The 13867-nt window shown below is 52.5% G+C and overlaps 1 protein-coding gene across 1 annotated transcript in view; it reads right to left on the bottom strand.

The window, feature by feature from the left end:
* Positions 1-12462: 12462 nt before the first annotated feature.
* ZBTB40 (zinc finger and BTB domain containing 40) overlaps positions 12463-13867 on the bottom strand; it is a 63302-nt gene continuing 61897 nt past the window's right edge. The window contains 1 exon segment of the mRNA XM_059866405.1: positions 12463-12694. Coding sequence (XP_059722388.1) covers positions 12463-12694 — 232 coding nt within the window.

Genomic DNA, 13867 nt, shown 5'->3' with positions numbered 1-13867 from the left:
GGTCCGGCGGGGGCCACCAGGCGCAGGGCCACCTCGGTTGTCCCAGCACCTCTGCGAGCGAGCTACCTCTACCCAGAGCTACGGCACTCGCCGGTAATGCAAAGGCACTTTGCGCACATTGCTCGCAGCCACACAGGCGGGCGAGCAGGGAGGGAGCAGCCTGCCCGTCACCGCTCGCAAGCCAATGGGCTGGGTGGGCTCTGCAGCGAACCCCCCTTTCCGCACCACACGCGCTCGCTGTACCCAGACCCAGCATCTGGACTCGGGCTCCCGCTCCCCGCTTTCCCCCACCCCCCTGCCCCCGGGAAGCTCCAACAGTCCCCGCTTCATCTTGTGCCCCCCATCCCGCTCCGCTCTCCTCACTGGCCGCGGCGAGAGACAAACTTGCAGCGCTGCGGGGGAGCCCTGCACTCGGTCGGGGTCAGGTGTGAAGGGGATGGGGTTACCCGTCCCTCCCGGTGTGCAAGGAGAGGAAAACCCCTTGTAACTGCTGCCCTTGCTTGTCTGAATGAGACAGGTAGGACACCCCCATCCCGATGCTTTCCGTGCCACATCGTTCTGACCTGTGGCAGTGGGGGCAGGGACAGCACACCTGGGCTCACAACGGCCTGTTTACTGTCACCTGACAGAGGGTCAACCCTTTCCAAAGTAGTTTGGGAAGACACAGCAATTGTGCCAAGGCAAAAAGGCTGGGCACCGGGCAAGGGTGTCCTGGGACAGGCTCCTGGGGCTCCCTAGGAAACACAAAGTATCCTTCCCACAGCCTCTGCATCCCTCTTGCTTGGAGCCACCAGAATCGCCAAGCCAGGTGAGTACTTTGCTCAGCATTAAACACTCGACATCTGTCAACAGACCCCCTACAGCCACTACTGCTTCCCCATCTAAATGCTGAACAATCATTAATACCTGCCCGTGGTAACCACAGATGCTGACTCCCATCTATACCACATGCAGTGACGTATTTGCTCCTTCATGCACTCGTTGCCAGTGCATTGTGACTGCAGCTCTACCCTGCCCCAGGAACTACCCCTGGCCAAGGCACACAGGGCAGGATAGGCATCTCTTCTGTTGTCTGTCAGGCCGTCCCTTGGAAAAGCTCATCCCAGACTTGCTCAGTGGGGACAGGAAGGAGAGGGTGTGTTGCACACCCTTTGTTCTACTCTGTGTACCCTGTAAGTTCCCAGGAGATGCTAGACCCTGTGCTGGGGCACCCCATGGTGCTACCAGTAGCTTTCTGCGTGGAGGAGTGAGAGGATCTCCCTGCCTGACTACCAGCATGTAGTGGTAACAATTTCTCATTCAGAATGGATGAGGGCTGTACCTACAGGGATGTGTCTCCACCACTCATCACCAGGACCTGGGAACAGCACAGAACATCGGGTGCCTCCAGGTTTTCTACCCTGCCCGCCTGGGAAGCAGTCAGTGCGGAGACAGTGCTGGAGAGATCCTGTCATCAGCAGTATCACAGGATGGGCTTGCAGAGTGGCTTAGGCAGTGACACAGCTGTGCCTCAGAAGGCACCAGACACTCCCAAGACTCCTGGCAGAGGCCAAGTGGTGCTGTCAGGTGACAGGAAGGGCTACACAGTGGACTTTGCAGTGAACCTTGGAGCAAAGGGGTCAGGGCTGATGGTCTCCAAAATCACAGCAAGCCACCAGGAAGCCCCACATGATACCACAGTAGTTGCACCCCTGCAGCTGGTGGGAAAGCAAATTTTTTGCCAGCTATCACATTGCTACTCCGACCCAGACATTTTCATTTGCTGAAAGGGCGTGTCACAGCTCCATGCTGGATCATTCAGCTTTCTGTCCCACAGTGCCCAAACAGAGCCAGCCATTCCAGAGGGATAATGTTCACACTGCCACCATCTGCTTGGCTCTTTTGAAACTCCCCTGCAGAGCTACCTCCAGCTTTGGTGTTCATCTGGAGAAGAGAAGGCTCTGAGGAGTCCTGAGAGTCCCTTCCAGGGCCTAAAGGGGCACCAGAAAATGGACTTTGGACAAGGGATGGAATGATAAGGGGAAATGGCTTCACACTCATACAGGGCAGGGATGGATGGGATATTGGGAAGAAATTCCTCCTTGCAAGGGTGGTGAGGCCCTGGCACAGGTTGCCCAGAGAAGCTGTGGCTGCCCCATCCCTGGGAGTGTTCAAGGCTGGGCTGGGTATGGCTTGGAGCAACATGGTCTGTTGGTTATGGGGTGGAATGAGACGGTCTTTAAGGTCCCTTCCAACACAAACAATTCTATGATTCTGTGATCTCAGACCCAAACTCTGGAAAAAGCTCTGGGGAGGCAGAAGCCAGCTTTGGCCTTCCAGCAAGGAGTGATTCCATTCCCAGTGCCATGCCCCTAACCCTGCAGACTTTCAACACATCCCAGCTACCCACATGGGCTCTCCAGTCCCCTGGTGCCATCCCAGCCCCAGGTGTGACAGGACTGTGGGTCCTCTGGGTATTGCAAAGGTACCAAGAGCCAGCAGCTATTGCACGTCCCCCCAGGTTTTGGGTTTGCTGTGCTCCAGGACTGCAGAGAAGCTGTGTTGGCTGTTACACACTGTAAAGCAGCTTTGCAGGAGCCAAGACGCAGCCACGCCAGAAATGCCCTGAAATCCCTGCCAGGGAATGGGAGGCCTTTTAGATATACTGTCAGCTCTGGGAGAGGGGATGGGGTGTAATGGGGTGCCTGCAAGCAGTGGTGGTTGCAGCAGGAAGCAGGGTCAGTGTGACCTCTGTACCACAAGGCAGCTCACACACACTGGGCACTGAAGGGCTGGGGAGGTAGGGGCAGACATTCTGGTTTCCCTGGACACTTGGTTTCGTGGTCAGGATGTGCCTTGAGTGTGTAATCAATGCATGTGCATCGAGGCTGGGCACTGGCAGGGGTGTTGGAGCTGGTACGGGATCAAACACTTTTGGGACGCTCCTGGCTGGAAATGCGGACCCTTTCCACACTAAGATCCATGTGCAGCCACAAGGGGTGGTCACAAGGCATCCCAGGAACCCCAAACAGAGCAGGAAACAGAAGCATGGAGGCCATCACACCAGGATCCCTGTCCCTCTCCCCACCTGCAGCCCTCCCCAGACTCCCATTCAGCTATCTCTGGCCTGAGCCCAGCTGCCTCCCCCTTCTTGCTGAGTGCTGCTGCCTCCTCTCCTTGATGAGTCTCTTGCCATGTCCCTCAGCCATGGTCCTGCACCTGGCTGTCACTGAGATGGGGAGGATGTTTATAGATGCAGTGGAGAGAGGAGAGCGCAGCTCAGACAGACAGATCAGCAAAGGAGGGAAACAAGCCTGGGTTTACCTCCTTTTAGCAGCACCCAGGTCACTGTGCATTTAGCAGGGAGGCCACAGCCTCCTTGTTAACACAGTAGCTCAAACCTGAGCAGTTGTTGCCCTTTGCATCCAGCTTTGCACGCAGGGATTGCCCATTGCAGCCCTGAAAGAGCAAATCTGTGCCTGGACTGAGGAGGACAGCCCTGTCTCTGGTGTTCCAGAACTTCTCTAGCATGTCCAGGCACTTCTGCTCTCCTGTAGCATCTGCAGGGCCACGTGCCTTAGAGTCCAGGCTGGTGGAGGCACCACTAGCAGTCATCAAGGGAATGGGACCGTCTCCACACCCCTCTCATTCTGTGTTGGGACACCAGCAGAGCCAGGACTCCCTGCTCCAACCCCTGCAGAGAAGGAGAGGCTCAGGGCAGGGACAGAGCCGTGGTGCAAGTCTCCATAACCCCTGACACCTGTTCATCCATCTGTACCCCACTGTACATCCCTTTCTGAGGAGGAGGAGACAGGATGGGACATGGGTGCCCTCTCCCAAACCCAGTGTTCTTCTCGCTCATCAGGTGTCTGCAGAAGAAGGACGAGGATGAGCTGTGTATGTCCCTGAGCAGTAACAACACTGCACAGAGGTCCAGGATCCTCCCAGAAAAGCACTGATCATTGTTGGTAGGGGGACAGGACTCCTGGGGGACTTTCTCCACCCAAATAGCCTTAAACTATGCTCCATCCACGTCTTGACCAGGCAACAGCCCTGAACCCAAGGAGCTTTAAAACCTGAGGTTTAAGAAGTCAGATTCCTACTGCCTTCCCCCCCTATCCTGAGCCCTCCATTCTGGCTCTACAGCAGAGCCCCAGAAGTCACAGGACAGAAGGAAGGTGCTGGACCCATGCAGGTGGGACATCCCCCTCTACACTTCTGGTGGCTGTGGCATTCCCCAGTAAAATTTACATTTGATGCCCCAGCCTGAGCTCTCAGCAGGAATTCTCAGGGAGCTCCAGTGTGCCCCATGTAAGAATGCCAGTGGAGAGCCCTTTTAACTGGCATCTGCTACATAAACACGCTGACAAGTTCTCTATACGCATATAACAATTCACCTGAAGCAATCTGGGTGCTAAATCACTGTAATTCCTTGTGCTGTGTCAGGGCTGGGACAGATTGCTCAGCTGCAAGGCTGAGGATCACAGGGACCACGTCTCACCTCCTCCCTGCCTCCTGGGCAGACTCAGGCTTTTTTCCCTTTCCAGTGCCTTGCAGTTGTACTTTTCCGAATGTGCCAAGATCCTTTTCAGCCAGGTGCCTTCCCTGCTTGCCCAATCCTCCCTGGGGCTCACAAGTATTCCCATCATTGCCTGGCCTCTTACCCAGGGGAGCAGCCGTTCAGCCAGGACCTTTCATGAGATGCCATGGCTGAAGATCTCCTCCAGTCCTTCAGCACAGCCAGGTGGAGGGTGCTGCTCCCTCCTCATTATCACAAGCAGGTGCCCAGGTGGTTCTATTAATGCCAGCAGAGAGGGCCAGCCCTTGGCATCACTCATGATGAGGTACGACTGTGGGAACCACTGGTCAGCTGAGCAATCAGCACACAATTAATTCAGGTCAAGGCTGGGGAGGCTGGGCATGCCTCTCCTTGTCATTATCAGAAATGCTGTGCATTAATATCTTTTATATTAAAAAAAATAATCTCATCATAATTTTTCCTCATTGAAAGAGACAGTTTGGAACTGGAATTGAGACAAACATAAGCCAGGAGAACCAGTTGCAGAAGGGGAGAGTTTAAGAAAGGTCTTTTGGTAATATCCATCGTTCCCTTATCAGTGAGGATATTAAATGTATTGAAATGCTAAGCAGCTCTTTAAGGGCTGTCTCTGATTTTCATTAAACAAGCGGGGGACGAGCAGGAGAGAAGGTGATGCAGCACTGTTCTCTCTCTAAGAAATTCTGATTGCTGGATATTAACAGCATTAGTCCTTTTATCCAAGGGCACCAGGGTTGTACTTGCCTTCTTGCCTATTCTGTGTCTTGCTGAAGTGGAACTGAGTCTCTGCTGTCTAACATGGGCACACAGTGGCTTTGGAACTGTTAAGGACCAGAGCTGTACAGAGATGCACAGCAAGAGTCTCCCAGGGATCATGAGTTGGGTCCCTGTATATCCCAGTCCCACCATGTTCCTACTGCCCAAAAGGAGGTGTTAGCTCATGCCTTGGCAGGGCAGTCTGGTCCTGAGAGGAGATGGGGATGAGCAGTCAGAGGTTTAATCCAAGTGAAATCACCCCAACAGCCCTAGGCCCAAGGTGGAAGCATCACCTGAGGGATGGTGAGGGAATGGGCTACACCCTTGAAATGTATGTGGCATTGAGTCCTGGTGATCCCCAGACATCTCCAAGCACGGAGAAAAATTCTTCTGTGTCCTGCCTGAAGGGAGGCCTGGGAAACACCTCTGCCCCACTCTGGGGAACACACAGTGCTGTAATTGCTCCAGAGACCATCCCTCGGCTTCCCAGATGGGGACATTGCTATGGGAATGTTGGAGGGAACCGCCACAGCAATGCAGTGCTACAGCATGGATCAACAGCAGGGCTGGGGCCACACAGGGCCACAGCAGAGGGTTTGGGGGGCTCTGCAAAGGGTCTCAAGCCTGTCTGCAATGCTGGCGTGGCCAGCTGAGCACTTGCAGGAACTCCAGCCAAAACTCCAACTCTGACACCCAGGCGGGGCTGTGACAGCCTCTGGATTTCTCTGCCTACAGCCCAATGATGCTTTGCTGGCTGAAGAAGCAGAGGTGCAACACAGTCAAGTCCAACCACTTCAAAGACACATCACAAAACAAAGGCCATGAATTACGTGCTAAAATGGCACAAGTGCCACAAGTACACCTCAGCACTCTTATATCTTTTCTTTGCCTTCCAGTTTCTAACCTTGGCGTGCCCCTGGCTCTGCTCTGAATGGTCATAGAGGCTGAAGGCTCTGCTGCTATAACACAGGCCTCCAGGAGCTGGGGCTTGACAGCACCTGAAAATTACAAGGCTACCCACAGCATTTGTGAGAGACAGCAGCTGTGGAGGAGGGCAGGCAACCCCCATCCAGTGTACACGCATTTGGAAAAGAAATGGACACAGGGACAGCCCCAGAGCTCTCAAGAGAAGGGCTGGTACAAACAAACAGAAATTAGCTGGAGCTAATAAAACAGGGGCTGCCACGAGCCCAGGCATGTGTTTAACCCCATCTCCAGAGCCCAGCCGCTCTGATATTGCCAAAGGGAATGGCTTTGTGGGCTAAGCAGGTGGTTTGAAATGCTCACGCTTTGGGAAAACACAGGGTCCCTGCAGGACAGCTGGAATCTGCAACCCAGCTCACTACCCCTCCCACACAGGACCCTGGCATCACCCTGCTCTGGGCAATCCCTCTTGTGTCTTTGGACCCAGCTTGTGTGTCTTTCCTCCCAATTTATTCCACACTTACCTTCACTCCCTTCTGTCCTTGCTCTTTCTTTTTTGTACATGGTTTGTTCTGTCCTGTCTCTGAGGCTTTATCCCACATGGACAGATGAACAGCTTTGTGCCTGCCAGATGGCTATGGCACCTCCATCCCCATCCCCTGCCACCCATCACCGCCTCCTCTGCTCACAGAGATGGTCACTGCTTCCAAAGAATCTCAGAACAGTTTGGTTTGGGAGGGACCTTAAAGCTCATCTTGTTCCAATCCCCTGCCATGGGCAGGGATACCTTCCCCTAGACTGAGTTGCTCAGAGGTTGCTTTGCTCCCAGCTCAAGCTCACCCTGCCCGCTCCATCAGGCTTCTCCAGCAGCAATGAGACAAGTGCTCTCCAAGGCACCCAAAACTCCTGATATTTGTGCCATGGGATACAAATCCTCCACAGGATCAAATGGGGCACTTCCATGGTTGTTTCTTCTTCTGATTTCTTGACCAAAATAATCAAGTCTTTCTTCAGACACTGTCATGAGATGGAAAGGAAAGCAGGACAACCACACCAGCCACTTCTAGAGTCCTGCAGCTCTGCCTTGGAAGCACATTATAGCAAGAAGCACCCTTTGGCATTCCCAGTCTCTGTTTGGCCCCAAATCACTGGTGCTAAGGGGCAAAGCCACAAGAGAGGCAGAAATATACCTCCAGCCCCATCTCAGGCGACCCTTGCACAGCCAAGAGAATGCTCTGATGCCGTTGAAACTGTCAGCTTCACTTCAAGCACATTGTTTCTGCTGGAAGTGGAAATTTCAAAGAGACTTAATTACAGAGCTGGGCAGACCCAGACATAATCCTTTTGAAAGCTGACAATGAGATGCTGTCCAAAAATAATTTTGATGCTATAAAAATAACCAAACAAAGCTACATTTTAAATGGGATGAGTAATGGGGGAACAATAGCAAAACATATGGGAACACCCACAGCCACTTCAGAGTCCAGGCAGGGTTTCCCTGTGCAGAGGGAAGTACTGGTCAGGCAGGAGCTGCTCCTACAGAGTGATACCCAGGTCCTACTTACCTGGGCTGTGGTTTCCCAGAGCTCTGTCTGTGCTGTCTGCCACTTCAGGGAATTTGGGAAGAGGCCATCAGCATGCAAAGGTGGGGCTGGCAATGGTAAAGGACAGACCAAAACCACAATTTTCCCCTCTGGTTTTGGTTACACATCCTGGGATCCCCAGCTGCAGCTTCAGGTTTAATATTTTCTCTGTCCAATGACAAAGTTCAGCTGTAGCAGGGACCATGCCACCAGCTGGGCCTATTTATTACCCAGCATAGTTCTCTGTGTATGCAGTGTGAAGCCAGCCTCCTGCCCAATAGCATTTCTTCATGTGGGATGTTGGATGCAAGAATATTTAGGCAGAACTGGAGCTATGCACCCAGCCCTGGCTATTGCAGAGTTATAAATAACCAGGTTACCTTGGGTCACCTTTAAAAATTGCAGCCTAATTTCTTCAAACATCCACCCCTTCACTTCATGTCACTGAGATTTAACTCTCTGTGGGGTGTGAGGGGTCAGTGAAAAGCCCTTCATCAGTTCAAGAAGATGAGAAAACAAATTGAAATTTCATAAAGAAAGTGTATTCAATTAATACCGTTTCAGGAAATAATTAACAGGTTCACTTGGAAATTGTCCAGAATATAACCTGTTTTTTAACAGAAGGTGGAAAAGGGTAAGGGAGGACACACATATTTCACATTGTTAGGACTCAGGTCTGGGACTCAGATGTAGGCAAAGCCCAGCCTTCAGCCTGGATCTGAGCCTGTGCTGCCCCATGGAAGCACTGTGTGTGACCAGAGGCAGGGGAGAAGCCACACGTCTCCTCTGGAACCTTGCCTGCTCAGGCCAGCAGGAGGCTGTTTGCAGCTCCCAAAGGTCAGTGCAAGCAGTCCCAGCTGCACAGAGGAGCCAGGAGCTGTTGAACAGTCACTGAGAAGTCGAGGCTGGCAGCATCTGGCACCACCAGCTGCCACCCCAGAGCCTCCTCACTGCTAGACCTGCCACCATACTGCTGGGTCATATCACAGCTCCTGGATTAGAGACCAGCTTTGCCTCTGGAGAGACTTCAAGGGCTCGACCAAACTGTGTTGTATTGCTGCCTGCTCAGCTGAAGACAGTCGGAGCAGCAGCCAAGTCAGAAGCAGGGGGTCACATTGCCAGATTCTGGCAGCACTTTTCCCCATGCCATGTTTTCAAACATTGTGAGATTTTCCTAGCCTGCAGCATGGGGGAAGTTTATTTCTCCCCTGGTTTGGGGAATTTGGGCTAAATTGAAGTCAAGTGACTTCAGATGAGAATGTCATCAAACTCCAGATATTGCAAGGCCTGACATGAAATGCCCAGGAAAAGGAAGGACAGACACTCCCCAGCCATCCTCCTCTTGCTCTGACTGACAGCAAGCTGTCTCTAATTTTTAAATATATACATTTTTTTCCCATTCTATCTTTGGAAAGTCTCTCTATAAGGCAAAATAAACAGAGCTCCAAGCAGAGTTGATTTAGTCACTCCAGCTTCCCTGTGGCTGTTCTCCTCTCCAAGTACCCCATCCCAAGGACACTGCAGCAAAGCTCCTCACTTACTGCCAGCAACCCTGGCTCGGGCCCTGTTTTGCTGTGTGAGGTCCCATGGGGCACCAGGCACTGGCAAGAGCCACCCAAGGCTTTGGTCTGCCTACAAGGCAAGACTGTCTCCTGCTTAGGCACCTCAGTCTACCAAGGCAGCATCCCTAGGTCCGTACCTTCTTTCTAAGCTCTCATTGAAAATATTTCTCAACAGCATAGTAATTCTCCTTCCTAACAGCGTATCAGGGGTCTTGAGGGAGCCTATTGCCCTAATTTAGGCAATAGGCTCCCTTTGAAGGCAGCTCTGCTGTCAGTTGCTCTTCTGACCGTATCATGCCCTGAGGGTCTCTCATCCCAATCTAGCCACTGAAAGCTTTGCAGTAGACTCCATGCCCCATGTTTTTGTCATCTGGCTATGCAGGGGGACATTTCCTAACACATTTCATTCCTTTGGTCCTCCAGTTACAGCACTCACGTGTTGATGTTAGGAGAAATAGGTTCTTATCTGGTCAGTGGCACACTCAGGTGATGTTCACACATAGCAGAGACAAGTCTCTTCACCACTCTCAGAGTGCTCTCAAATATCTGTATTCAAAGTAAAGCTAGTTGCCTTGACCTGGATATTTTGAGTCTGTTTGCCTTCTGCAGCAGCTCTTTCCCTCACTGCTTTGAAGAACTCATCTGAGCTAATAGCATGGGCAATTTTCTCTTTATCCTCCCCGTGCATCTGCTGGTGCTCACAGGCTCTTGCATTTGCTGTCTCTCCCAGCTGCGGGTGCTGTGCTTTGGGTGCTTATCAGAGCCCATGCAGCATTCAGGCACTGTGCTGGCTTCATCCCTGCTCTCAGATCTGCTCTCATCTCTGCCACAGGTCATTCTGGTGGTGTCAAGTGTTTTCAGCAGTTTATGAAGGTTCCACACTGTTCACCCTTCAAAGGTGTCACTCTGGATAGGGGGAGTTCTGCCTGGCAAATTCTAATTGCTGTGCCCCAGCATTAGCTCTGCAACCACACCTTGCTCACTGCCTCTGCCTCCCTCTCAGTTGCCTGTTCTCCAGCCACACATCAGTCACCAGCTCTTCTGAGATTTCCCTTTCTTTCAGTCCTCTTTGATTAAAGCATGTCTTTTATATGTTTCACTTTTTCCCATGGTGTTCCCACATGCCTCAGGTTTCTGTGCAGCACTCCTGTAATTAGCTTCCTCAGCCTCAGTCAGCTGAATGCTACCAGAGAAATCAAATGTTTCAGAACCAGCCAGAGTCAAAAATAAGGCCTTGACACCTTTGTTTTTACCACAACTTACTACTTCCAGTAGCTGTAAGAAAGCTGCTTGAAGCTTTCTTCCCATGCCAGGGAAATCCAGCATCCTCCCATGGACCCCAGGACACAGAGAAGCAGGTCAGGAGAATAAACACTGCAGGCATACAGCAGCACAAGTGACCAGCAGACTCACCTGTGCTGTGGGGCACAAGAGTCACACCTCCCTCTGCCCAAGAGGATTCAACCCTCACCTTTAGCCTCTCCAGACTGTGCTCCAGCCCTTTGCAGATGGTGCATGGACCCCTTGGGCAGATGTGAGCCTTGAGCACAGAGCCTCATGCAGCAGCTCATCCTTCTGCAGGGCTTGGGGAGACAGATTTTGTCCCAACAAGGTCCCTGGAGGGTCAGATGTGGAAACCAAACTCAGAAGACCACTCTGGAGCTAGGATCACACCTTCAAAAGAGTAGAATTTTTTACTTCTCTGCTTTTCCCAAGCTCCAGAAGACATCAGCCCATCTTGGCATTATTGCAGGTGCCTTGAACTGGGAAGGTGGGTTGCACCAATCAGGCTGGTTTTGTGGGGCCAAAATCCCCTTCAAAATGTTGCCTCCAGAGCTGAGGCACACGAGAGTGAACTGTACCACACTCTAACCAGCCAAGTAAAAATCTTATCTCCCTGCTTGACTGGGAAGTTCAGTCTTGCGCAGCAGACCATCCATAACATGATCAATGTTGAAGATTTCCAGACCATATTTTTCCTCTACCCACAAGAAAAGGTTGCTGTTCCAGAAGTTATTAAATAAAATGACTGAAGAGGAGAGAAGGGTACAAAGACAGAACTGCCTCTGCAGAGCAGATAGAGACCTGGGTCCTGTTCTCTCCTTTGCTTGCAGGTTTACTCCCCAAGTCTTGCTTTTCCTTGTCTTAAAGCCCAGGCAGCAGAGGTCCTGTCTCCAGTTCTTCCACATGCACATTACATGGAATGCCCTTGTCCTGCCCCATAGGGTTGGAAAATTATTTTATCCATTCCCAAGACACTGTGAGTATTTCCCATGCAGCAGAAGAGAGCAGATGAGGACAACCTGCATCCAGGAGTGGCAGATGTCCTAAAGAATGGGCTCCAGCCTGGCACCAGGGTCTCCCACAGAGGGGACAATTTCTTCAGTGGATGTGTCTGAGGAGACAACCTGTCTAAATAATTTGGTGAATGTGGATAAGACATACACATCACCAAGGAAAAGTTTCCAAAATCAATGAGTGAAGTTAAGAACCGGGCCAGATACTTTTTACATGACTGCTGGATCTGCTAACCACATCTCCTTCCCTGCAGGAGAGCTGATGTCCCAGTTGTCATCCCAGGGCAGTGTGAGGGCACTGCAGTAGGTACTACTGTTCATGGGAACAGCAACACAGAGCAAACAGCTTTAAACTGGAGTCAGAATTGTGATCTGAAATCAGAATTAATATCACTGTAGCTTTTTTATCTTCAGCCTGTCCCACTCTGGCTCAAAGCCGTTCACTTCCCACAAAGGTATTGCCTGCTCCAGCAGGTGGTGGGGAGTAAGGATAGGGGCTGCTGGGGCTCTTTGGAGACACCTGCCAGATTTTCCGAGCCTGGGAAAGCAGAGCAGCACCCCCGCAGCTCAAAGCAGTGTTTCCAGAGAGCGGAGGTCCCGGTTTGCCGAGGAGCTGATGCTGGCTGGAGGAAGCTGGGAGGTCGCTGCCCGCTGGGTGTGCTCGGGCTCCGCCGGCGTGCCTGAGCTCAGCTCTCAGCGGAGCACACACTCAGCCAGGCGGGGCGTCGGACAGGAGCTCCAAGCGCCGCAGGGAGACTGCCCCTTCCCCTGGAATGGCTGTCATACCTTCCCTGACAGACTTGTCAGAGGCAGAGCCCGAGGATGGGCTGACGGACGGGCGCTGCAGTGGGGGACAGAGCCCGGGGTGAGCGGCAGCGCCATGCCGGGGCCGCCAGGCTGCCCTTGCCGGGCCCAGGGCTAGAGCAGCCGCCCAGCGCTGTCAGCAGCACATCAGACTGAAGCACGGGCTGGGCTGATGCCGGCAGACACGTCCGGATATTCCTGCACTCGGTGAAAAACAAGTTCCATCTGATCCTGCGGAGGGATGAGGTGCCTGTGCAAATGTGCACAGCCAAAACCCAGCCGTGGTGTGATGCTGCCTGCACCCACTTGCTCCTCCTGTCCTTTGCCTCCTCACACACAGATGCTGAGGTCCAGCTTAGCACTCACCACTGACAGGTTTGCTCTGGGGAACTGCTGTCTGCCCACCCTTGGGGCAGCCCAGGGGCTGGGAAGCCTTGGTGGAGTGCTCCCTGGAAGATGACAGGTCTTCAGCTTGGCTTAGGGGATATCCCTTGCACTCTTTGCTGCTCCACCCAGCAGTGAAGAAGTTTAGCTGGGTTTAAACTGAGAGAGGGAAGGATTATATTAGATAATGTGAAGAAATCCTTCCGTGTGAGGGTGGTGAGGCCCTGTCACAAGATGCCCAGAGAAGCTGTGGCTGCCCCATCCCTGGCAGTATCCCAGGCCAGGCTGGATGGGGCTTGGAGCAACCTGGGACAGTGGAAGGTGTCCCTGCTCATGGCAGGGGGTGGAACTGGATGGGCTTTTAGGTCCCTTCCATTTCCAACTCAAACCATTCTGGAGTTCTATGATAATTACAAGTGATAATTTATTCATTACTGCTTAACTTGTTTACTCTGTCTAAGCCTGTTCCCCCTCAGCTAGAAGACAGGGCCAGGGAGCAGAATGACACCCACCATTATAAAAGGGTTAATGGTCAGCAAACCACACCAGAGAGATTCACATGAGTATATGGAGTCAGATGCGATCTGAGGGATCTGGTGGAAGTGCTTATCGAGCCTCTTTCCATCATTTGTCAGCAGTCCTGGCACACTTGGGAGGTCCCAGCTGTCCCAAAGTGGTGTTCCCCAGGGCTCAGTAGTGGGTCCAGTCCTGTCTAACATCTTTACCAATGATTTGGATGAGGAGATTGAGTGTGCCCTCAATAAGTTTACTCACAACACCAAGGGGGATGGGAGTGGGATCTACTGAAGGGCAGGAAGGCTCTGCAGAAGTATCAGGACAGGCTGGATTGATGGGCCAAGGCCAACTGCACGAGGCCAAGTGCCAGGTCCTGAACTCGGGTCACACCAAACCAAGGCAGTGCTCCAGGCATGCAGAAAAGTCTGGAAAGCTGCTGGGCAGAAAAGGACCTGGGGATGCTGAACATGAGCCAGTGTGTGCCCAGGTGGGCAAGAGGCCAAT

This window comes from Haemorhous mexicanus, chromosome 23 (assembly GCF_027477595.1).
Source record: "Haemorhous mexicanus isolate bHaeMex1 chromosome 23, bHaeMex1.pri, whole genome shotgun sequence".
Lineage (NCBI taxonomy): Eukaryota > Metazoa > Chordata > Aves > Passeriformes > Fringillidae > Haemorhous > Haemorhous mexicanus.
The sequence above is the reverse complement of the archived record's forward strand: the minus strand, read 5'-3'. Positions and strand labels throughout refer to the sequence as shown.